The 25,953-nt window shown below is 43.9% G+C and overlaps 1 protein-coding gene across 1 annotated transcript in view; it reads left to right on the top strand.

Annotated features, from left to right (window-relative positions):
* The window catches only part of LOC311106026 (serine/threonine-protein kinase SIK2-like), a 55,757-nt gene that overhangs the window by 5,063 nt on the left and 24,741 nt on the right, over positions 1-25,953 (top strand). Inside the window, exons 3-4 of the mRNA XM_084148297.1 lie at positions 1,586-1,649; positions 12,874-13,035. Coding sequence (XP_084004423.1) covers positions 1,586-1,649; positions 12,874-13,035 — 226 coding nt within the window. The remainder of the gene's footprint in view (positions 1-1,585; positions 1,650-12,873; positions 13,036-25,953) is intronic.

Below are 25,953 nucleotides of genomic sequence, written 5' to 3'. Positions count from 1 at the left end.
TCTATCTGGCCTTCACAGTCCTAGACCTTCATAGATATCAGAACTGACGTCTGACGGAGTTAATGACTAACCAACCAACCCTCTGCCTCTTCAAGCAACGTGTCAAGGTGCTTGATAAAATGTCACCCAAACTGCACTCTCGTGTTAATAGTGGGGGGGGGGGGAGCCATGTTCAGCTGCCAAGCTCTACCATCAGAGGAGGTCCTACTAGTCAACCCGAAAAGCCCACAACAGACTTCACTTTATTACATAAGACTTTAGATGACTTTGGTCGTTGGGAATGTGAATAGCAGTTCGTTATTATTACACAACCAAATGGCTCGGGTCCAGACGTTGCTGTGTAATAATGGTGTATCATTATTTCCAACAGCTCTTCCATTGAAACGGCTTGGGTCAATTAGTAATAAACAGAGGGCAGCAGGCTCGGCATCGGCTCTCTTCTCGCTCTCTCATCCCCAAACGACCAACTCCCCCCTTGTTCAGTTTGTCTTGGGGTCTTTGCTTCAAAGGATGCCCCCTCAGCGGACTCAGAGGCCCAAGTTTCCCACAGTCACACACACACAGCTCTTGCTTAGGCCACTTCACTGTTTCCAATAAACTCCTCATCCCCACCTTCATCAATATATGGCCTATTTGTCCCCATCAAGCATTCACAACAACACAGAGAAGTTGGAGGCTATAATGTTGTCCTTTGCATGGGATGACAATCCATGTAATTTCTCCACTCTGGCACAATTTGGATGATAAGTGCCATGTGGTCGGCATGTTATGGAAAGCACTGGGAAAAGTGACATTGATTATCCCTACAGGGTTTTTGTTAAAGTCATGGAGACAGGGGCATATTGGTCAGAAAGGGTGCAGAGGAACGGGTTAGTTTGCCCAGATGGGAATTTACATGAAATAACCACTTTGTGATATTTCTATGTGAGTGTATCTGATTCATTAATGCATCTATTTTCCTCTCTCTCAATTTAGCAATGTTCATCCCTTTGTTTTCTTTGGCTAATTCCATGTTATGTCCCAAATGGCACCCTATTCCCTATGTAGTGCACTACTTCCCATAGGGCTCTGGTCAAAATAAGTGAACTTCATAGGGAATAGGGTGTCATTTAACTTCATAGGGAATAGGGTGTCATTTGGGACGTAACCCAGGATGTCCTCCCACACACACACACCGCTGGCACTATCAGTACCGTCTCTCTACAGGGAATAGAGGAGCCGTTCAACCATGGAACTGTTCCCATTCTCTCATGTGTTCCATATTTGTGTAATATTTAATTCCGAAAAAAGAAAGCATATTTTTTGTTGTTGTGAGCCTTTACTGTGTAATATTTGCAACCTTTACTCTGCTGATCAATGCAAGTTTGCATTCATCCATTTGTTATTTATGATCCTTTCATCAAGGCTGTTCTGCGGTTCTCAATAGGCCCACATCAGCCAGCCTAATACTGTTCCAGGAATCTATGCACAAGGATTATCAGATGAATTTACATCTTAACAGCACCAAGGTCGTTGATGAGGTTGGTCTTAATCTGTTTTGCTGTGTGCTTATTGCTTACTCATCGTTTCCTTCCCTCTTTCACAGGTAATGGAGACCAAGAACATGCTCTACTTGGTGACAGAGTATGCCAAAAACGGGGAGATTTTTGGTAAGTGACACAGACGTACCAAGTGAATTTTTACCCGACTGGAAACAATGTCAAACAATTTTAGCATAAAGCTCTTTTCTAATGTGTTGTCACCTCTCCTCTCCTGTTAGTTATATTGTGTGTAGCCTACTTGCATGCAGTAGCCTATACACTGAGTGTACAAAATATTATTAACACCTGCTCTTTCCATGACAGTCTGACCAGGTGAATCCAGTTGAAAGCTATGATCCCTTTTTGAATGCCGCTTTTTAAATCCACTTCAATCAGTGTAGATAAAGGGGAGGAGACCGGTTAAAGAAGGATTTATAAACCTTGAGACAATTGAAACATGGATTGTGTATGTGTGCCATTGAGGGTGAATTGGCGAGACAAATTATTTAAGTGCCTTTGAACGGGGTATGAAAGTGCAGTGGATCCCAAACTGTGGGGCGTGCCCGCAGGGGGGGCATGGGGGGGGTCTTTTTTTTTTTAAGGAACTCAGTGCGGCTTTCAACTTACTCTTGAAAGTTGTAATAGTAGAATGCAGAAGGTGAAATTTCGAAATTGGATAGTGCATCATCAGTTTTCCTCTTGTCATGTCAGTCATTGCATACCTTAGAGAGCTATTTATAGCTTGCAAAAAATGTCCGGATCAACTAGCCCATGTCAGCTAATGTTTTTAATCTATGTTTTTTAGCCCATAGATTTTGTTGTAATGTTTTAGAACTCAAATATCACATGAATAGACATTAGACATGGCAAAATGTATAGAATTGCAAGAAAAGTAGCTTTAAAACTGCAAAATGTTCTCTGCAGCCCATGACAAAATTAACTTTAAACCTGCAACATTTTCTCCGCCAACAAGAGGGGTGTGAACAGTTTGTGTCATGAACAGTGCTTGTGCCCATAGAAATAAATGTGGTGTGCATGCAGTGGGGGTGTGGGATGTTCCCCAATGCTTGATGCGGAGCCTGAGTGAAAAAGTTTGGGAACCCCTGTGGTAGTGGGTTACAGGCGCACCGGTTTGTGTCAAGAACTGCAATGCTGCTGGGTTTTTCAAGCTCAACAGTTTCCCGTGTGTATCAAGAATGGTCCATCACCCAAAGGACATCCAACCAACTTGACACAACTGTGGGAAGCATTGGAATCAACACTGGCCAGCATCCCTGTGGAACGCTTAAAGATGTGAAATGTGAATGCTATTTTACCCCATAGCACATGTTAGCAAAGTTATCTTTTGTACAGTACATTGACGTCACAGAGAGACCTTCTTCCTGGCAAACGTACAAAATCAGCAGGTTAAGTGATTTGTATCGATGAGTTGTTTTGCGTGATGTTTGACAAATCATTGTACTGTAGGCAGTGCAGAGCTGTGTACAGTGATCCTCCTGTTATGTGTGCTTGAGGTTGTGCACAAGGTGAGTGGGTTGGTTAACCTTTGCCCCATAAAAAGTGGAAGACGAACAATTGGTGGGATTCTACTACTGGACTGGAGCAGTTATTTATATGAAAACACGAGAGGTAGCCTAGCTGTGAAGAATGAATAAGAGAGAGTGATCATGGAGGGCAAAACCAGAAGCCCTAGAAATAGGACTTATAGAACATAAGAGGTAATCTTGATGTACCATTGAGCTAGGAGGCGCATGTTCTGTCACTGACACGCCAGGCTCTCTGGTCTGCTCCAATGAGAACCAGTTTGCTGCCACCAGCCGTCTTGGTTATATAAGCAGCATTTTCTGGTTCTCTCATTTATTAATTTGTTTGTATAGAGGGAGAAAAAAGGAGTGCTTGCTTGACACATGAAGGATGACATTTCTTTACCCGTGAACAAAGTGAAGTGACGCAGGGCCCTCAGCAAAGTTGTCTGCCTTATCCATGCCCATTGCCAATGCACAGAGAGTGCAGTTGTTGTTGTTTTTTTGCTTGTCCGTGATAGAGCTGCAAACATGAGTGCAGGCAGATATTATTGCTGTAGAAGGCAGAAGTATGGTGGCTTCAGAAAGTATTCACACCTCTCTACTTTTTCCACATGTTGTTGTGTTACAAGGTGGGATTAAAATGGATTTGTCATTTTTTGTCAAGGATCTGAACAAAACACTCTAATGTCAAAGTGGAAGAAAATTATAACATTTGTACAAATATACACTACCGGTCAAAAGTTTTAGAACACTTACTCATTCAAGGGTTTTTCTTTATTTTCACAAATGTCTACATTGTGAAGAAGTCAAAACTATGAAATAACACATGTGGAATGCAGTAACCAAAAAAGTGTTAAACAAATCAAAATATATTTTATATTTGAGATTCTTCAAATAGCCACCCTTTTCCTTGATGACAGCTTTGCACACTCTTGGCATTCTCTCAACCAGCTTCAGCTGGAATGCTTTTCCAACAGTCTTGAAGGAGTTCCCACATATGCTGAGCACTTGTTGGCTGCTTTTCCTTCACTCTGCAGTCAGACTCATCCCAAACCATCTCAATTGGGTTGAGGTCGGGGGATTGTGGATATCAGGTCATCTGATGCAGCACTCCATCACTCTCCTTCTTGGCAAAATAGCCCTTACACAGCCTGGAAGCGTATTGGGTCATTGTCCTGTTGAAAAACAAATGATAGTCCCACTAAGCCCAAACCAGATGGTATGGTGTATCGCTGTAGAATTCTGTGGTAGCCATGCTGGTTAATTGTGCCTTGAATTCTAAATAAATCACAGACAGCGTCACCAGCAAAGCACCCCCACACCATAACACCTCCTCTTCCATGCTTTACAGTGGGAAATACACATGCGGAGATCATCCGTTCACCCACACCTCGTCTCTCAAAGACACGGCAGTTGGAACCAAAAATCTCCAATTTGGACCCCAGACCAAAGGACAGATTTCCACCGGTCTAATGTCCATTGCTTGTGTTTCTTGGCCCAAGCAGGTCTCTTCGTCTTATTGGTGTCCTTTAGTACTGGTTTCTGTGCAGCAATTCGACCATGAAGGCCTAATTCACACAGTCCCCTCTGAACAGTTGATGTTGAGATGTGTCTGTTACTTGAACTCTGTGAAGCATTTATTTGGGCTGCAATTCCCCCCCAACCTTGTCACAACAACCGGTAGAGTGTGTGTGATATATATAATTAAACACTAATATATATCTTGATTACATAAGTATTCAACCCCCTGAATCAATACATGTTAGAATAACCTTTGGCAGCGATTTAAAGCTGTGAGTCTTTCTGGGTCTTGCCATAGATTTAATCCAATTTAAGTCAAAACTGTAACTAAGCCACTCAGGAACATTCAATGTCGTCTTGGTAAGCAACTCCAGTGTACTGTATATTTGGCCTTGTGTTTTAGGTTTGTCCTGCTGATCGGTGAATCTACCAATAGGTGCCCTTTGCGAGGCATTAGAAAACTTCCCTGGTCTTTGTGGTTGAATCTGTGTTTGAAATTCACTGCTCGACTAAGGGACCTTACAGATATTTGTATGCGTGGGGTACAGAGATTAGGTTGTCATTCAAAATTCATGTTAAACACTATTATTGCACACAGTGGGTCCATGCAACTTACTATGTGACTTGTTAAGCATATTTCTACTCCTGAACTTATTTAGGCTTGCCATAACAAAGGGGTTGAATACATTTCAGCTTTTTATTTTTAATTAATTTGTAAAAATGTCTAAAAACATAATTCCACTTTGACATTATGGGGTATTGTGTGTAGGCCAGTGACACAATCTCAATGTAATACATTTTAAATTCAGGCTGTAACACAACAAAATGTAGAAAAAGTCAAGTGGTGTGAATACTTTCTGAAGGCACCGTCATGTGACAGGTATTTTTCTTGTTCAATTTTTTAATTGTTCTTACACATCTTAGAGCGTGTGCTTCTGTGATCTTGCCTAGTCAGAGTAATGCATGTTTACAGAGGGTTGGGAGTAGGGACATGTGGCAAGTGGTTGATGCCTTCTTTTGGATGGTCATCACGTGTGTGTGTGTGTGTGTATGTGTGTGTGTACACAATAGATCTAGGCTATAATAGCAGGAACATTTGCATATGAATGTTTGATGTTCAATTAAAGTAGTGTGTGTGTATGCACAAATCAGCAATACTGCACAAACTGTGTGTTTGACACTCTGCGTCTCCCCGTGCCTGGTTTATGCCAGGGCCAAGCTCAGACCTGACACTAGTGTTGATTCTAACAACAGCCATCTTGTTTTCACCACGACTGATAAAGAAGGGTGCAGAGTAGGGTCGAGTGAATGGGACAAAGACGACTGCATTGAGACCGGGCCACATCCCAAATGACACCCTATGGCCTTTTAGTGCACTTCTTTTGACCGGGGCCCATAGGGAAGCCCATAGGGCTCAGGTCAAAAGTAGTGCACTACATAGGGAATAGGGTGCCATTTAGGACTCTTTCCGGGGCTGTATTGGCTTCTGTGGCGCCTGGAGGATTTGTCTTGCAATCAGCCCACTACAAGCCCATTATGATAGAAATAGACTGGGCTTGATCGTTCACCAGTGCAGCGCTCCAACAGTACTACTGAATGGCGGACAGTACATTGGGTAACCTCATTTCAGAGAATCCTTAGATTGCTCCGCGGATCATGTCTAGGTATTACAGAACTATTTTGGCCCCACTTATTGTGCTGTAAGTCCTGATTGCACAATGTAATATGGTTATAGAATGCATTTCTATGCTCTCGCCATCAACATCATCACTGAGATTGTCAGACACCAGCAAGCAGCACAATAGCTGATGTAGGTAAACAGGATTATAATGTTCTGTTTTTCTTCCACTATAAACAGACATCCCATCCACTTAACATCAATCTAAAGATCCACCAAGCCCACCATGCTACATTTGTGCAACTTAGTAGCTGTCTGTCAAGTAGCGTCTGTTGTTTGTGGCTTTATGAAGCCACAGTTCTTTAGCCAATCACCAGAAAGCACTTTACACACCTATCCGTTATCACTGCTTAAAGTCCTTTTTATAAGCCTGCTGCTCTCGATCCGTGTCCATCCAGCTTTGTCCCAGACTGAGTGTCAGCTAGCTAGTTGTCTGGGAGGAGATCTAGTCTGTCCGTCCATGTCCATCCCATAGAATTAGAATTACTAGAACGGACGTTCCTATACAAGTCAATGACTTAAACAGTTCCAGTAGGTCTATTTCTACGATCCAGCCATCCCAACCCTGTGGAGTTTGAGTCTGGCAGGGTGGTGGGCCAGACACAGTGAAAGCAGCCATGCCAACCTGTCTGCTGGCTCGTCAACCTCACCCACCCACCAAGCTGCAGGAGTGGATCAAACCTGGAGAAATTGGGTCAACCACAAATAATGAGGAGGAGCTGCAGAGGAGAGGGGGGAGAGAGCAAGGGGACATCAATTTGAATTTGGAAAGGGGGTGATAAAATGTAGGCCATGCATATTAAGAAGAAAACACTGCCGGAGAGTGGGTGGGTTTTATTGACTAGGCCTAACCACATCTTGTCTTCTTGAGAGAGTGCCACGGCGAGATTAATTTTGGCCGTCAACTTCTATTGTCCGCTGCAGTAGTTGGGTCTATAATATATGTTATTCTGTTACTCAGTAGGTATCGGGTGTTTTGTCTGAGCTGAAAAGGCTTGGCTGCACTGTTGACTCACCTAGCTGACACTAGTATCATCGCGTTGATGGCTGATTGACCTGGGGCATGCTAGGTAGTGTTGAATTGTGTAGCCTACGGGTACGTCTTTACTTCAGCACTAAGTTTCAGGAAAATAAGTTTGGAGCTGAGACGTTGCAGGAGGGATAGAGGGAGAGAGTCGTTATTTCCCATGTTAAGTGGGTAGGCTCCCCCTGGCTTGGCTGTCTGGATGCCGGCCAGCGGAGAAATTTACGGACGCCGTGTCCTGCTCTCGCTTTCCAATCTCTTCAAAACCTGAGCAGCTGTTAAGAGATTACAAATCTCCCCAACAGAACTGGAACACGGTGCTCTTCTGAGCCTTTTCCTCATTGTTTTTAACACCCTGTCTTGGACCTGTGATTCATCATTCATCCCCCCCTCTCTCCCTCTTTCTCCCAGAATGCAACACTTCTTTGACTGAGTACACCTGACTGTGCTGCCATGTTGTCGGTCCTCCTCCTTGCCCCTTCTGACGTTGAAGCGGTGCATTACTCATCCATTCACTGGTGTGACGGTAGCTGCTGTGACGAGCATACTTTTTTGTGTCATTAGCCCTTAGTGGAAGCACTCTGGAGCGCAGCAGACGCTGTTGCTAGTGTGTGAAAGGAACGGCTTAGGCTAACAGTAAAGCTAAAGGTCTGTTTTGCCAGGGCTAGTTTACCTTCCGGCAGTGCCTAGAAAGTATACATTTTATAAAGATGAATGAAAAATAAACACTAATATACCTTGATTAGATAAGTATTCACCCCTCTGAGTCAATACATGTTAGAAACACCTTTGGCAGTGATCACAGCTGTGAGTCTTCTTGGGTAAGTATCATAAGAGCTTTGCACATCTGTATTGTGCAATATTTGCCATTTATTATTTTAAAAATTCTTCATGCTCTGTCAAGGTGTTGAGGGTCATGGCTATTTTCAAGTGTAGATTTGGCTTTGTGTTGTAGGTTATTATCCTGCTGAAATGTGAATTTCTCTCCCAGTGTCTGGTGTAAAGCAGACTGAAGCAGGTTTTCCTCTAGGATCTTGCCTGCTTAGCTCCATCCCGTTTATTTTCATCCTGAAAAACTCCCCAGTCTTTGCCGATGTCCAGCATACCCATACCATGATGCAGCCAACACCATGCTTGAAAATAAGGGGGCTGAGTGTTGTGTTGGATTTGCGCCAAACATAAGGCTTGGCGTTTAGGCCTAAAAGTGTATTCATTTCCTGTGTTTTTTTTGCAGTATTATTTTAGTACATTGTTGCATACATATGCATGTTTTGGAATATTTGTATTCTGTATATTTGTATTCTTTTCATTCTGTCATTATTGTGGAGTCACTTCAATGTTGTTGATCCATCCTCTGTTTTCTCCCATCACAGCCATTGAACTCTGTAGCGGTTTTAAAATCATCAATTGCCTCATGGTTACATCCCTAAGCAGTTTCCTTCCTGTCCTGCAGCTCTGTTCAGAAGGACGACATCATCTTTGATGTGTCTCTGTGGTTTAATACATCATCCACAGCATAATGATTAACTTGACCATGCTTAAAGAGATATTCAATGTCTGATTTGTTATTGTTACCCATCTACTAATCACTGCCCTTCTTTATGAGGCTTTCGAAAAAGCTCTCTGGTCTTTTGTTGTTGAATCTGTGCTTGAAATTCAATACTTAACTGAGGGACATTACAGCTGTTGTATGTATGGGGGACAGAGGAAGGAGTAGTCATTCAAAAATCATGTCAACCCCTATATTGTATTTCTCTTAATATCTATTTCAATGCAATACAAATAGTATCTAGCACAGTGAACAACACTTATATTGTCCAATGTCATAGTGTCAGCTAATTCCAGCCAAACGGGTATCCAGGATCCAAAGTCCACAGACTTCCTCTAGCGAGGGATTGGTTAGGTACTATAGTGCAAGAGGCCGCTGTAGGTTTACTACTCAGTGTACGCGGAGAGGTTTATCACATAGCTGTGTTGTAGCTGCAGCAGCCGTAGCCCACCCACCCACCCAATCTCTGTATTCAGAGCACCTCGCCACATTCCCATGCCAAGTGCGTTTTTTGATTAGCGACACGTTACAAAGAGAAGCCTCAGTCAAGAGGGGTAACAATATGGAATGTGGCACCCTCTCTAATCAGTGTCATGTTTTTCTCATTCCCTCTGAAGTTAACCATTCATCAGAAGTACTGTACTGTCTGTCTATAATGTCACAGATTCCTGGAACGTTAGCTGTATGCATTACCATTTGCATAATGAATTATAATTCAGCTTGATGGATTTAATGCTTGCTATTGCCCTTAGGAATAGCCTAACGTTGCAGTTGCTCCATTTTTCTTTTTTATCCAGCCCTCTCTCGTGTGAGCACAGGATGGTTGACGGTGTTGAGAGAACTCGAACTCTGGTTGGTCACCTGAAACATTATATATTGTTGAAATGTCTTGAACGTAATTTTGCCCTTGTACTATAGAGGGATATGAGTGCCCATTGCTGTCTCTCTCCCTCCATGCGATGTGAGGGTGTGAAATACAGAGCTGCATGCCTGGCTGCCTGCTGGTTGGAGGTGTGAAGAGGCCGCCATGACACGAGTTCCCCAGAGGCTGTTGATGAGGCTAGATGGGAAATGATGAATTAGGAATTATTAATTCTCTCCCCCATTATATCTGTTCATGGGCCTGCAGGATTAGAAGGTTGTAATTGGCGGGAGGAAGTCGTAATGAGTTTCATGTGATTTGGCATTTGCGGATGGTTACGATTCAAATCTAATTTGATTTGTCACATGCCCCGAATACAACAGGTGTAGACCTTACCGTGAAATGCTTACTTACAAGTCCTTAATCAACAATGCAGAATGTTTTTTAAAGTAAGTAAGAAAAATGTGCTAAATAAACTCATACCGTCATGGCTGCCTACTTTGTTGAAGCACCTTTGGCAGCGATTACAGCCTCGTGTCCTCTTGGTTATGACGCTACAAGCTTGGCACACCTGTATTTGGGGAGTTTCTCCCATTCTTCTCTGCAGATCCTCTCAAGCTCTGTCAGGTTGGATGGGGAGCGTTGCTGCACAGCTATTTTCAGGTCTCTCCAGAGATGTTCGATCGGGTTCAAGTCCGGGCTCTGGCTGGGACACTCAAGGACATTCAGAGACTTGTCCCGAAGCCACTCCTGCGTTGTATTGGCTGTGTGCTTAGGGTCGTTGTCCTGTTGGAAGGTGAACCTTCTCTCCAGTCTGAGGTCCTGAGCGCTCTGGAGCAGGTTTTCATCAAGGATCTCTTTGTACTTTGCTCCGTTGATCTTTCCCTCGATCCTGACTAGTCTCCTAGTCCCTGCCGCTGAAAGACATCCCCACAGCATGGTGCTGCCACCACCATGATTCACCGTAGGGATGGTGCCAGGTTTCCTCTAGACGTGACGCTTGGCATTCAGGCCAAAGAGTTCAATCTTGGTTTCATCAGACAAGAGAATCTTGTTTCTCACGGTCTGAGAGTCCTTTAGGTGCCTCTTGGCAAACTCTAAGTGGGCTGTCATGTGCCTTTTACTGAGGAGTGGCTTCCATCTGGCCACTCTACCATAAAGGCCTGATTTGGTGGAGTGCTGCAGAGATGGTTGGCGTTATGGAAGGTTCTCCCATCTCCACAGGGTAACTCTAGAGCTCTGTCAGGCCTTTCTGACCAAGGCCCTTCTCCCCCGATTGCTCAGTTTGGCCGGGCAGCCAGCTCTAGGAAGGGTCTTGGTGGTTCCAATGTTCTTCCATTTAAGAATGATGGAGGCCACTGTGTTCTTGGGGACCTTCAATGCTGCAGACATTTTTTGGTACACTTCCCCAGATCTGTGCCTCGACACAATAATCCTGTCTCGGAGCTCTACGGACAATTCCTTCGACCTCATGGCTTGCTTTTTGCTCTGACATGCACTGTCAACTGTGGGACCTTATATAGACAGGTGTGTGCCTTTCCAATCAATTGAATTTAGCACAGGTGGACTCCAATCCAGAGTTAGAAACATCTCAAGGATGATCAATGGAAACAGGAGCTCAATTTCAAGTCTCATAGCAAAGGGTCTGAATTCTAATGTAAATAAGGTATTTTATATATATAACTTTGCAAAAATGTCTAAAAACCTGTTTTTCCCTGTGTTATTATGCGGTATTGTGTGGAGGTTAATGAAAAAAAAAAATATTTAATCCATTTTAGAATAAGGCTGTAACGTAACAAAATGTGGAAAAAGTCAAGGGGTCGGAATACTTTCCGAATGCGCTGTAGGTAGGGGTGAAGTGACTATGCATAGATAATAAACAGAGTAGCAGCAGCGTGTGTGTTGGAGTGTGTGTGTGTGTGTGGTTAGAGTCCAGTGAATGTACATCAAGCCTGTGCAAGAGTCATTGAAAAAAAATCAAAATAAATAAGGGGATCAATGCAAATAGTCAGGTTAGCCATTTGAATAACTGTTCAGCAGTCGTATGGCTTGGGGGTAGAAGCTGTTAAGGAGCCTTTTGGTCCCAGACATTGCGCTCCAGTACCACTTGGATAGGGAATTCAGTGTGTATTATACAGGGATGTTGTGAGAGTTTGGGCGAAGTGTTTGCTGTTGGAGTATTTTTGGAGTTGCTGTGTGTGTGAAGACTGTCAGCATTGCTGAATACTGAAATATCAACAGAATCGAGCCATAATGGGTCCATGATCTTTGGAGATGGATGAGGGAGGTTTCTTTTACATGTAGACTATTCTAGTTGTGTTTCACTTTTAAAGTCAACCAAAACAAGATGATAGGGATATTGGAGTTAGGTCATCGTGACTCTTTCTCACTCGCTCCTTCCCTCCGTCCCCCTCCTTATGTGCTCATGCACAAACAGCAGGCCAGTTCTGAGTAACCCTCCTTCTATCTCTTCCTTGAGTTAGCCGATGAAGAAATAAATAGGCCAAGGTCTTCATTTTCAATGTGTTCTGTTTTCTGTGTATTACAATAGGCTAAGGCTATAATGGGTTTGTCACTGCCCAGCCCTGCCAGCTCACCCTCAGCCCTCCAGCTGTAAGCTGAGGGGAGCTAGTCGAGCCCTGTATGCGTTAGTTGGGCCTGTTGGGGTCTGTGAGCTTGGCTGGCCGGGGGCCGAGGGCCAGGGGGCTGACCCAGCACTCCTGGGTGTGGTGACTGACCACATGATTACGTCCGTGTGGGGGGGGGATGTTTACTCTGCTGCCCCGATCTGACCACAGAATCACAGGCCAGGCTCCTTATTGTGGCTCATCGCTGTCCTGTCCTCTGTCGGCTGGCTGGCTGGCTGGGGGAAGGGTGGATACTGTAAGAGTAGTTGAGAGAGCTGAGGTGTTCCATGCCACTATGTGATTGTACTCTACAACCTTGGATATGGCTAACCAAACCCAAATGGAATTGTACTAGCCTATTACTGTTCAGGCATGAGCAGAGTGGGGATTCCATTAGTCACACAAATGGATTTGGTCTAATATGTGTAGTCTAGCAAGCATTAGCTAGGAAGAAGACTTGGAGCACACATAGGCCTACAGTACATGTTTGAGGCCTATGCATCCTAGCCACCCCTGATTTGAATGTAAGCCGAACGTATATGACTCTAACCCTCTCCCCTCTCTAGACTACCTGGCCAAACACGGGCGACTGAGCGAGCTGGAAGCGCGGCGCAAGTTCTGGCAGATCCTATCAGCGGTGGAGTACTGCCACAACCGTAACATAGTCCACCGAGACCTGAAGGCTGAGAACCTGCTGCTGGACGGACACATGAACATCAAGATAGCAGGTAGGTGGTCGGTGCAGTGAAGCCAGAATTGTTGTGTTTTTTTCTGATCCAATAACCTGTCATGAGAGACCAGAGTTTTTTTCTGGTCAGGTCACATGGTCAAGAAAAACTCCTTGACTTTCTCATCGCTAGGGTTCCAAAATTCCCAGGTTTTCCAAAAATCCTGGTTGGAGTCCTGGCAATTCTTGGAAGGTTACCTGAATTTTGCAACCCTACTCTGTGTTTCAGGACTCTGTGTTTCAGGGCAACCTAATAAGAAGGATCTTGGAATGGCCAGTGGGATGGACTGTATGAGTAGACCTTGTGTAGAGAAAGAGTCATGTTCACAAAGTATTTTATATTGCAGTAAGAACAACTCCACAACTTGTTTTGATCAGAACATTGCTTTTGGATTACATGGCCAAGAGCAATGACCTCAGTGACGGTTCAGTTCTGAAATGTCTAATGACCAGAGCAGGCCATTTGCACTGTGTTGAGAGGTGACCAAAGCCCCCTAGCTAGATGAGGGAAGCAGGAGCTGAAGCTAGGTCGTACTGCACAGAGCCCCGGGTTGTTGTTGCATTATCAGGAAGATGGCATTTTGAGCGGGCTGGTGAAATGTCATCGACCGTTTGCGAGAGGGCTGGATGAGAAGGCGTGTTCTGAGATGTTTGTCAGACACGATGTGCGCATGCCCACAGAGTCCTTGCGTTCCTGCTCCAGGGGTGTTAGATCTAGGCTAGTCCGGACAGTGACTGATGGAGAAAGAGACTTGGCTAGGGCTCCCTAAGAAGCCTTTCTTCCCGTGTTCATTAGGGCACGCAAACTGAAAATGAAAATGAGACCTGGTAGTCCCTCCTCGGTTTTAGTCTGTTTTGTTCTGTTTGATGGCTAATGAACACGACCCGGTTTGTCTCTCTCTGGATGTAAGAGAAGGTTGTTGTTATTACCAAAGTCGTTATCGCCACCACAATGACTCGGATCCAATTGTTGGAAAAGGTACACTTATTTGGGGAAATGGACCAGTGAAAACAACATTAACCTAGGATTACAAATACATCAGGCAGGCACACAAGGACATTGATACATCCTGTGCTTTGCTTGTCTTAGATGAGGACAACGTTTATTGTCATTTTGTTCTAGTCGCTCTGGACTAAAAAGAGACTCACTGCACAGAGAAACAAATAAATCTTCCCCCGGTGATATTTAACCCCTTGTTTTACCTCAACGAAGGACATTGTGGTTTCATTCTCAAATAAGAGGATGCACTACCACACTAGTCCCCCTTTTTAAAGGTCTCCTTTTGTATACCCAGAACTGCCCGGTCGGTCAGTCTCTCAGAAGCGCCGTAGTGCTGTCGTCGTTCATGGTCAGTCAAGGAAAGGTCATTCAATTTATGTTTCCACTTCAAAGAGCTTGTCTCTCTGTGCGCGCGCGCACGCTCAGCCAGGCCAGCACGTTCTGAGAAGCGGCCAGATCATGCACTTATCAGGAAGCCTCTTAATTACACTCGGGGCCGCCGTTGGCGTCAAATGAACTGCTTTGAAAACACTTGCCATATGTGATCGTGGATTGCCGCAGCAAACAACATTTGATCACAGTGGTACACTGCTTGCCACCACCCCCCTCTTCACCCATACTATTACACTATGTCTTGTTTTATTGTTCATGGACCAAGCTGAAAGGCCACCCTCTACACAGAATAACATGTTCAAGGTGCCGGTGTGATATCATCATTCAGCCACCCTCAGACAGGGTGATACTCACCCACACACACTGTCCCCCGGCTGTATGAATGACCATAGTAAGCTGAGCTGTCTATGCACATGTATGAACTTGCACAAGGACTCATCGCATTATCCCTCATTATAAACAAACAACCACTGTTGGCTACTAGCTAGCGTTGAGCCCTCCCCTGTGTGAGTAGACACGTTAGGCTAATATTTGGAACAGGAAGTATTCTAGATAGTGTCTTCATCCCAAATGACACTTTATTCTTAATGTAATGCACTACTTTAAACCAGAGCGCTGCTCAAAAGTAGTGCACTTAATAGGGAATAGGGATCCATTTGGGACACAGACAGAGTGATCGGTGCTCGGCGCGGCGTTGCGCAGCCCACCCTCCCCACATAGCGAGTCCCTGGGCTGTTGGGAGCATTGACGTCAGCCAGCCGCGCTGCTCAGTATGCAGCCCGCAAAGTGGGTCAGCTCCTCTGATAAGCCCTCACTCCTTCCTTACTCTGCCTTAATGTGCCTTGCCGTGGCTCTCACAGTCATTTAATTATCTCGGCTAGTCTATCTACAACTCCCTTTGTCTCGGGGTGATACAGATCCACTACCTTTAGATCCCCCGTCTTAGATATAGGCATAAAAGGTATAGGATTGACCGCTTCTTTTGTCTCTAGTACAAATGTAGCCTAAAGCCTAGGCTAAATCTAGACGTACGTATACCGTGCCATCACTTCTTTTAACATCACATTTTTACCCTGTTGCAAGCATCACTCTGAGCGTGTTGCATTGCCAGAGCTAGCCAGTTTTTCAGGTGAGGTATAAAAAATAAAGGGAAAAAAACATGTTTCAGATTACTATCATTCGGAAAATCCAGATTCACAGTATTACTAGAATAGAATCCAGACGTGCATGGGATTGGATTAATGTTCATTTTAGATGGTGGTTATGAAACCTTGTTTTTAGCTAGGCTGGTCAATGGCAATGCTGCGCTGCTGCTGTTAAGTGTGTGCTGTGCAGTCTGTGGTACACATCACACAGGGTTTTCGTTAGCTGAAAATTGCCGGCTTTTGTCCCCCCAAAAATGAAAAGCCGATAAATCTGTTGCCGGCTAAAATGACCGGAAACCCCCCCAACAATTCCAATAGTAAAATAATGCTGTTTATTAATTGATGGAAATACCAGTCAATGTAAATACATTTGACCGTCATGCTTATCGGTCTATAGGTTAATTTGCATAATTTAGTGGAATTACATTTTCGTTAGTCATAATGTAGGCCTATCTTATTTATCCAACACAACTATCAGACACACACAGCATACAGAGGCTATTTTGAGCGGGATTTTTCCTGCAGCTCCGAGCTGTTAAAAACAGTTTTGGTGCACGATTAAAATGAGCTACTATTTTTATTTCTCAAGTGTTCATTGAAGCACGCCTCCCATTCACCATTCAAGTGCAGGCAACAGGCTGTCAGCGTGTCACCCACCACTTTACAATGTGAGCTGGAGGCAGTATGCACTTAAAAAACACTTAATTGTTTGAATCCTGAATGTTTCATTTCATATTATGAGGCATGTCTTACCTTGCTTCAAAGTAGCCTATAGGCAAAATCCGACCATGGACGTGGAGGCAATTATTTTATAAAGACTTCATAGGCGGTGCATGAGTTTCATGTTTGGGGAAGCTTACTATTTATCCTACCATTTCTACCGTTCTACGTGCCAGTTATGATTTTCATATGTGCATTTTCGTGGAACAGTTTCATTTCAATAATAATGTATTTTCAAATGGCTTACTGTGAGGAACTATAGTTTTAATATATTATCATTCGCAACGGATATTTAAAAAACACTTTCCTACATCACAGGCTCCCTAAACAGAGACCAGACACATGCTCATTGCTCACATGGCACACTCCAAACAAAAGATAATAAAAAATTGACAGATCTCGTAAATGATGGTTATGAAATAAACCAAAACTTGTTTCTCACAACTGTAGCAGATTTTGAACTCTGCAAACAATGTTTCCACTCCGAGAATGAGAACAGTAAATGACTGTAATTAATATATGCATTAACAGAAATGTATGTAACCAAATGACTGGTATTAACGGGTCTCCCGAGTGGCGCCGAGTGGCGCAGTGGTAGCTGTGCTACTAGAGATCCTGGTTCGAATCCAGGCTCTGTCGTAGCCGGCCGCGACCGGGAGACACATGGGGCGGCGCACAATTGGCCCAGCGTCGTCCAGGGTAGGGGAGGGAATGGCCGGCAGGGATGTAGCTCAGTTGGTGGAGCGTGGCGTTTGCAACGCCAGGGTTGTGGGTTCGATTCCCACGGGGGGCCAGTATGAAAAAAAAATAAAAAAAATATATATATATATATACAGTGGGGAGAACAAGTATTTGATACACTGCCGATTTTGCAGGTTTTCCTACTTACAAAGCATGTAGAGGTCTGTAATTTTTATCGTAGGTACACTTCAACTGTGAGAAACGGAATCTAAATCAAAAATCCAGAAAATCACATTGTATGATTTTTAAGTAATTAATTTGCATTTTATTGCATGACATAAGTATTTGATACATCAGAAAAGCAGAACTTAATATTTGGTACAGAAACCTTTGTTTGCAATTACAGAGATCATACGTTTCCTGTAGGTCTTGACCAGGTTTGAACACACTGCAGAAGGGATTTTGGCCCACTCCTCCATACAGACATTCTCCAGATCCTTCAAGTTTCGGGGCTGTTGCTGGGCAATACGGACTTTCAGCTCCCTCCAAAGATGTTCTATTGGGTTCAGGTCTGGAGACTGGCTAGGCCACTCCAGGACCTTGAGATGCTTCTTACAGAGCCACTCCTTAGTTGCCCTGGCTGTGTGTTTCGGGTCGTTGTCATGCTGGAAGACCCAGCCACGACCCATCTTCAATGCTCTTACTGAGGGAAGGAGGTTGTTGGCCAAGATCTCGTGATAAATGGCCCCATCCATCCTCCCCTCAATACGGTGCAGTCGTCCTGTACCCTTTGCAGAAAAGCATCCCCAAAGAATGATGTTTCCACCTCCATGCTTCACGGTTGGGATGGTGTTCTTGGGGTTGTACTCATCCTTCTTCTTCCTCCAAACACGGCAAGTGGAGTTTAGACCAAAAAGCTCTATTTTTGTCTCATCAGACCACATGACCTTCTCCCATTCCTCCTCTGGATCATCCAGATAGTCATTGGCAAACTTCAGACGGGCCTGGACATGCGCTGGCTTGAGCAGGGGGACCTTGCGTGCGCTGCAGGATTTTAATCCATGACGGCGTAGTGTGTTACTAATGGTTTTCTTTGAGACTGTGGTCCCAGCTCTCTTCAGGTCATTGACCAGGTCCTGCCGTGTAGTTCTGGGCTGATCCCTCACCTTCCTCATGATCATTGATGCCCCACAAGGTGAGATCTTGCATGGAGCCCCAGACCGAGGGTGATTGACCATCATCTTGAACTTCTTCCATTTTCTAATAATTGCGCCAACAGTTGTTGCCTTCTCACCAAGCTGCTTGCCTATTGTCCTGTAGCCCATCCCAGCCTTTTGCAGGTCTACAATTTTATCCCTGATGTCCTTACACAGCTCTCTGGTCTTGGCCATTGTGGAGAGGTTGGAGTCTGTTTGATTGAGTGTGTGGACAGGTGTCTTTTATACAGGTAACGAGTTCAAACAGGTGCAGTTAATACAGGTAATGAGTGGAGAACAGGAGGGCTTCTTAAAGAAAAACTAACAGGTCTGTGAGAGCCGGAATTCTTACTGGTTGGTAGGTGATCAAATACTTATGTCATGCAATAAAATGCAAATTAATTACTTAAAAATCATACAATGTGATTTTCTGGATTTGTGTTTTAGATTCCGTCTCTCGCAGTTGAAGTGTACCTATGATAAAAATTACAGACCTCTACATGCTTTGTAAGTAGGAAAACCTGCAAAATCGGCAGTGTATCAAATACTTGTTCTCCCCACTGTATATTAAAAAAGAAAAAAAAAATATATATATATTATAATAATAATGTATGCACTCACTAACTGTAAGTCGCTCTGTATAAGAGCGTCTGCTAAATGACAAAAAAAATAAAAAATAATAATACAGTACCAGTCAAAAGTTTGGACACACCTACTCATTTGAGGGTTTTTCTTTATTTTTTACTATTTTCTACATTGTAGAATAATAGTGAAGACATAAACTATGAAATGGCACATATGGAATCATGTCGTAACCAAAAAAGTGTAAAACAAATCAAGATATATTTAATATTTGAAATTCTTCAAAGTACCCACCCTTTGCCTTGATGACAGCTTTGCACACTCTTGGCATTCTCTCAACCAGCTTCATGAGTTAGCCACCTGGAATGGATTTCAATTAACAGGTGTGCCTTGAGCCAATCAGTTCTGTTGTGACAAGGTAGGGTATGTATACAGAAGATAGCCCTATTTGGTAAAAGACCAAGTCCATAATATGGCAAGAACAGCTCAAATAAGCAAAGAGAAACGACAGTCCATCATTACTTTAAGACATGAAGGTCAGTCAATTCTGAACATTTCAAGAACTTTGAAACAAGTGCAGTCGCAAAAACCATCAAGCGCTATGATGAAACTGGCTCTCATGAGGACTGCCACAGGAAAGGAAGACCCAGAATTACCTCTGCTGCAGTGGATATGTTCATTAGAGTTAACTGCACCTCAGATTGCAACCCAAATAAATGCTTCACAGAGTTCAATTAACAGACACATCTCAACATCAACTGTTCAGAGGAGACTGTGTGAATCAGGCCTTCATGGTCGAATTGCTGCAAAGAAACCACTACTAAAGCATACCAATAAGAAGAAGAGACTTGCTTGGGCCAAGAAACACGAGCAATGGACATTAGACCGGTGGAAATCTGTCCTTTGGTCTGGTGAGTCCAAATTTGAGATTTTGGGTTCCAACCGCTGTGTCTTTGTGAGACGCAGAGTAGGTGAACGGATGATCTCCGCATGTGTGGTTCCAACCATGAAGCATGAAGGAGGAGGTGCGATGGTGTGGGGGTGCTTTGCTGGTGACACTGTCAGTGATTTATTTAGAGTTCAAGGCAAACTTAACCAGCATGGCTACCACAGCATTCTGCAGCGATACTTCATCCCATCTGGTTTGGGCTTAGTGGGACTATCATTTGTTTCTCAACATGACAATGACCCAAAACACACCTCCAGGCTGTGTAAGGGCTATTTGACCAAGAAGGAGAGTGATTTGAGTGCTGCATCAGATGACCTGTACTTCACAATCCCCCGACCTCAACCCAATTGAGATGGTTTGGGATGAGTTGGACCGCAGAGTGAAGGAAAAGCTGCCAACAAGTGCTCAGCATATGTGGGAACTCTTTCAAGACTGTTGGAAAAGCATTCCAGGTGACTACCTCATGAAGCTGGTTAAGATAATACCAAGAGTGTGCAAAGCTGTCATCAAGGCAAAGGGTGGCTACTTTGAAGAATCTCATATAAAATATATTTTGATTTGTTTAACACTGTTTTGGTTACTACGTGATTCCATATGTGTTATTTCATAGTTTTGATGTCTTCACTATTATTCTACAATGTAGAAAATAGTAAAAATAAAGAAAAACCCTTGAATGAGTAGGTGTGTCCAAACTTTGGACTGGTACTGTATTTAATGGGGAATTTATTAAAATGGGCAAACAATTCACACAATGAAACAATGAAAGCGCAAGAATTGGCGGGAGACAGCTGAGCCGTTCTGGAGAGAGACTCACCTATATCTTCGCCACACACCCCTCCCCTTCTTCTTGTCTCAACATTTTAAATTATACTCAAGACATATTTACTCTACACTTCAGTGGCGGTCGGTGCCATTATAAGATGAGGGAGGATGATGATTTTTTTATGAGTATGGCCTTATTTCTATTACAGCATATTTGGTGATTGTCGTTCATATTCCATTCACCCAGCTCAATGTAACGTCGATAGGTTTAGGCTACTTCATGATACGCAAATGTTCAGGCTCTACGTGGTTGCTATAAACCTAGCATATGAATGAAAGTGTACAATGTAGATGCACAGGTCAATAGAATTTTGAGTAATCAAGGTGCTAGACAGTGAAACATTCAATACCGCCTTGCACACTCTTGCCTTTATGTAGCTGATCTAGGGTGTAATCATCAGTCCAACAGTTGCAAATTAGAGTTTTTGTTGGACAAATCAGGTATGTTTATCCCCGTTTCATTCCGTTTGCTTCCGTTTTAAGGAAAAATTTTCAACAGAATCGGTGGAATGAATACACCCCTGATCACACGCAAACACAGTTCACTTTCATAGCAGCCACTTAAAAACAGCATGATCACTTTGCTCTTTGTATATATAATTCCTTCTCGCAGCTATAGTATCTACTCGCTCTCCTCCTCTCACCGTTTCCCTTCGCTTGTGGACTTCAGTGCACAACACACCAGCTGTCTGTGACCAGGCGAAAAAACCTTTCTAAGCCAAACCTTCATATCATGATCGCTAACCGCTACACACAGCCTACATAGCCAGCTAGCTAACATAGCATCCCTCTCTGTTTGAGTAGGCTAAACTAGCTAGCTGCATTCACTAGCTAAGTGAAAGTAAAAAATATATATACACAACCTAATATACTGTAGCTAGCTCTCTCTCACGCGCTTCTCCTTAATTTTTGAAGAAATTAATTTGTTAACTGTTCAACTATTGTCTTTCTCACTCTTTTTGAGTCAACTAATCATAACATGTTATGCACTGCAGTGCTAGCTAGCTGTAGCTTATGCTTTCATTACTAGATTCATTCTCTGATTCTATGATTGGGTGGACAACATGTCAGTTCATGCCGCAAGAGCTCTGATAGGTTGGAAGACGTCCTCCGGATGTTGTCATAATTAACCATGAGCCTCCTAGGTTTTGTATTGAAGTCAATGTACACAGAGGAGGACAGAAGCTAGCTGTCCTCTGGCAACAACATGGTGCTACCCTACAGAGTGCTGTTGAGGCTACTGCAGACCTTCATTGCAAAACTCTGACTAAAACAATTGTTTGGTGACGTGAATATATTTAGTGTAGTAGTCATATTAGCAACCCAACCCAGTTGTTGCATCTTTAGATCCCCCCTCTTTCTAAGTTTCTAACAGAGATTTTAATCTCTGTCACATATGGAACTGCTATCAAGTGCGCTGTTTAGAGTGGGTTTTCCCGCGAATTACATTTTGTCACCCCGCTCCTCCACACACTCCACTGGCTTCCAGTCGAAGCTCCTATCCACTACAAGGCCATGGTGCTTGCCTACGGAGCAGCAAGAGGAACTGCCCCTCCCTACCTTCAGGCTCTGCTCAAACTCTACACCCCAACCCGAGTTCTGCCACCTCTGGTCTCTTGGCCCTCCCTCGCAGCTCCCGCTCAGCCCAGTCCAAGCTCTTCTCTGTCCTGGCACCCCAATGGTGTAACCAGCTTTCCCCCTGAATCTAGGACAGCAGAGTCCCTGCCCATCTTCTGAAAGCACCTGAAACCCTACCTCTTCAAAGAGTATCTTAAATAATCCCCCTCTTCACTACTTAGAGGAAAAGTGTACTTACTATGCCTGTGATATGTGGTTTTCCCACCTAGCTATCTTAAGATGAATGCACTAACTGTACGTTGCTCTAGATAAGAGCGTCTGCTAAATGACTAAAATGTCATGAGTTGCCTGTGTTGAGGGTCAGCGTGGCGGATGTGTTGTTGCCTACCCTCACCACCTGGGGGTGGCCTATCAGGAAGTCCAGGATCCAGTTGCAGAGGGAGGTGTTTTAGTCCCAGGATCCTTAGTTTAGTGATGAGCTTGGAGGACACTATGGTGTTGAACTCTAAGTTATAGTCAATGAACAGCATTCTTATGTAGGTGTTCCTCTTGTCCAGGTGGGAGAGGGCAGTGTGGAGTGCAATAGAGATTGCGTCATCTGTGGATCTGTTGGGACAGTATGCGAATTGGAGTGGGCTCAGGGTGCCTGTGATGACGGTGTTGATGTGAGCCATGACCAGCCTTTCAAAGCATTTCATGGCTACAGATGTGAGTGCTACGGGGCAACAGTCATTTAGCCAGGTTACCTTGACGATCTTGGGCACAGGGACTATGGTGGTTGCTCTGAGTACGTGTCCTGGTAATCCGTCTGGCCCTGCGGCCATGTGAATTTTAACCTGTTTAAAGGTCTTACTCATATCGGCTACGGAGAACGAGGTCACACAGTCGTCCGGAACAGCTGGTGCTCTCATGCATGGTCCAGTGTTGGTTGCCTCAAAGCGAGCATATAAGGAATTTTGCTTGTCTGGTATGCTCGCATCACTGGACAGCTCGCAGCTGGGTTTCCCTTTGTAATATGTGATGGTTTGCAAGCCCTGCCACATCCGACGAGCGTCAAAGCCGGCGTAGTAGAATTTGATCTTAGTCCAGTATTGACATTTTGACTGTTTGATGGCTCTTCGGAGGTCGTTGCAGGATTTCTTATAAGCGTCCATAAATGTTATCGGATGAATCCTGGAACATATTCCAGTCTGTACTAAACAGTCCTGTAACTTAGCATCCGTTTCATCGGACCACTTCCGTATTGAGCGCGTCACTGGTACTTCCTTTTCGAATTAGTCAAATGTTAGTCTGGAGTCCTGCCTATGGGCTTACTATTGGGCCCTGGTAAAAAAATGAATAATAATATTTGTCACATGCGCCGAATACAACAGGTGTAGACCTTAACCAACAATGCAGTTCAAGAAATAGTATTTACTAAATAAACTAAAGTAAAAATAAAATAAAATAACAATAACGAGGCTATATACAGGGGGTACCGGTACCGAGTCAATGTGCAGGGGTACAGGTTAGTACAAAGTGACTATGCATAGATAAACAGCGAGTAGCAGCAGTGTAAAAACAAAGGGGATGTATATAGTCCGGGTGTCCATTTGATTAATTGTTCAGCAATCTTATGGCTTGGGGGTAGAAGCTGTTAAGGAGCCTTTTGGTCCTAGACTTGGCGCTGCGGTACTGCTTGGCTTGCAGTAGCAGAGAGAACAGTCTATGACTTAGTTGACTGGAGTCTTTTACCATTTTTTGGGCCTTCCTCTGACACCGCCTAGTATATAGGTCCTGGATGGCAGGAAGCTTGGCCCCAGCGATGTAGGTATTACAGACTCAGTCAGGGAGAGTTTGAAAATGTCAGTGAAGATACCTGTCTCTTGGTCCGCGCATGCTTTGAGTACACGTCCTGGTAATCCGTCTGGCCCTGCGGCTTTGTGCACTATAAAGAGAATAGGGTGCCATTTGGGACACTGCTGCAGCTTTATACGGGTTGATCTTGGACATTGGCCTCTCACGGGGTTGACAGCCCCTCGGGGCATTTGGCCAGAGCACTGAAGAGGCTAAATCAATTTGCTGAGCTACTGAACACTGCTTTGTGCCACACAGTTCAACGCGACCTGCTCCCATTACGTAAGGCGGCGTATTATTTGTTTTTGTCACAACGCATCTTCTTCCCTCGGCTTTATATAACTGTGATGATAAAAAAAGAGTAAAAAATACTTGTTATTCATCTGATAGTTGTTTGTTACAACAGGGTCCCTTAACACCGTCGGGCTCCACAGATAACGATCTCTCCATTCTCACACTCGAGGGCAACGACGCTGAAGTTTATTCAAATGGGAATCTTAAACATAAGGAACAGACCTGCGAGGGAGTGAGACGGAGAAGGGGAGAGAGAACGAAGGGGGGAGGGGGAGCGATTTGCGTAAGAGAAAAAGCGAGCAGCTTCATACTTGTAAAAGATTTGGCAACATGTCGTTGGACGTTTAATTTTAATGAAGGCAGACAGAGAGCTTTTTTTCTTTCCGAGTTATGATTTAAGATCAAGTGTAAGTTTGGAGATCACTGACTCTCTCTCTCTCTCCCTGGGAACAATCAGAACACACAGTCACTCCATGAGCTCATGTCAGTCTCCTGGGAGATGACCTCATGAATGCCCAACTAGCCCACCAATGGCCTCAACACACAAATATGTGCATTACATATCGCATTGGCAAAAAAACCTGCAGGTTGTTCTACTCTGCGTCCCAAATAACACCCTATTCTCTATATGGTGTGCACTACCTTTGTCCAGAGGCCCTGGTCAACAGTAGTGCATTTTAGAGAATAGGGTGCCATTTGGGACATATCCCTTGAAAATAAGAGTTTTTCAAACATAGCCACTAGGCTTAACTACTAGACTGTTGCATAGTTATTTATTAGTATTGCTACCTACCTGTATTGTTATATTGTTGTGGAGTTATTTTCATTTGTTTTGTGGTTTGATTTGTGGAGCATACAGTTGAAGTCGGAAGTTTACATACACCTTAGCCAAATACATTTAAACTCAGTTTTTCACAATTCCTGACATTTAATCCTAGTAAAAATTCCCTGTCTTAGGTCAGTTAGGATCACCACTTTATTTTAAGAATGTGAAATGTCAGAATAATAGTAGAGAGAATGATTTATTTCAGCTTTTATTTATTTCATCACATTCCCAGTGGGTCAGAAGTTTACATACACTCAATTAGTATTTGGTAGCATTGCCTTTAAATTGTTTAACTTGGGTCAAACGTTTCGGGTAGCCTTCCACAAGCTTCCCACAATAAGTTGGGTGAATTTTGGCCCATTCCTCCTGACAGAGCTGGTGTAACTGAGTCAGGTTTGTAGGCCTCCTTGCTTGCACACGCTTTTTCAGTTCTGCCCACAAATGTTCTATAGGATTGAGGTCGAGGCTTTGTGATGGCCACTCCAATACCTTGACTTTGTTGTCCTTAAGCCATTTTGCCACAACTTTGGAAGTATGCTTGGGGTCATTGTCCATTTGGAAGACCCATTTGCGACCAAGCTTTAACTTCCTGACTGATGTCTTGAGATGTTGCTTCAATATATCCACATCATTTTCCTTCCTCATGATGCCATCTATTTTGTGAAGTGCACCAGTCCCTCCTGCAGCAAAGCACCTCCACAGCATGATGCTGCCACCCCCGTGCTTTATGGTTGGGATGGTGTTCTTCGGCTTGCAAGGCACCCCCTTTTTCCTCCAAACATAACGATGGTCATTATGGCCAAACAGTTCTATTTTTGTTTCATCAGACCAGAGGATAGTTCTCCAAAAAGTATGATCTTTGTCCCAATGTGCAGTTGCAAACTGTAGGCTGGCTTT

Source organism: Coregonus lavaretus (genome assembly GCF_964263955.1).
Source record: "Coregonus lavaretus genome assembly, chromosome: 30".
In the NCBI taxonomy this organism is placed as follows: domain Eukaryota; kingdom Metazoa; phylum Chordata; class Actinopteri; order Salmoniformes; family Salmonidae; genus Coregonus; species Coregonus lavaretus.
Note: the sequence above shows the minus strand (reverse complement) of the source record. Positions and strands in the feature narration are given on the sequence as shown.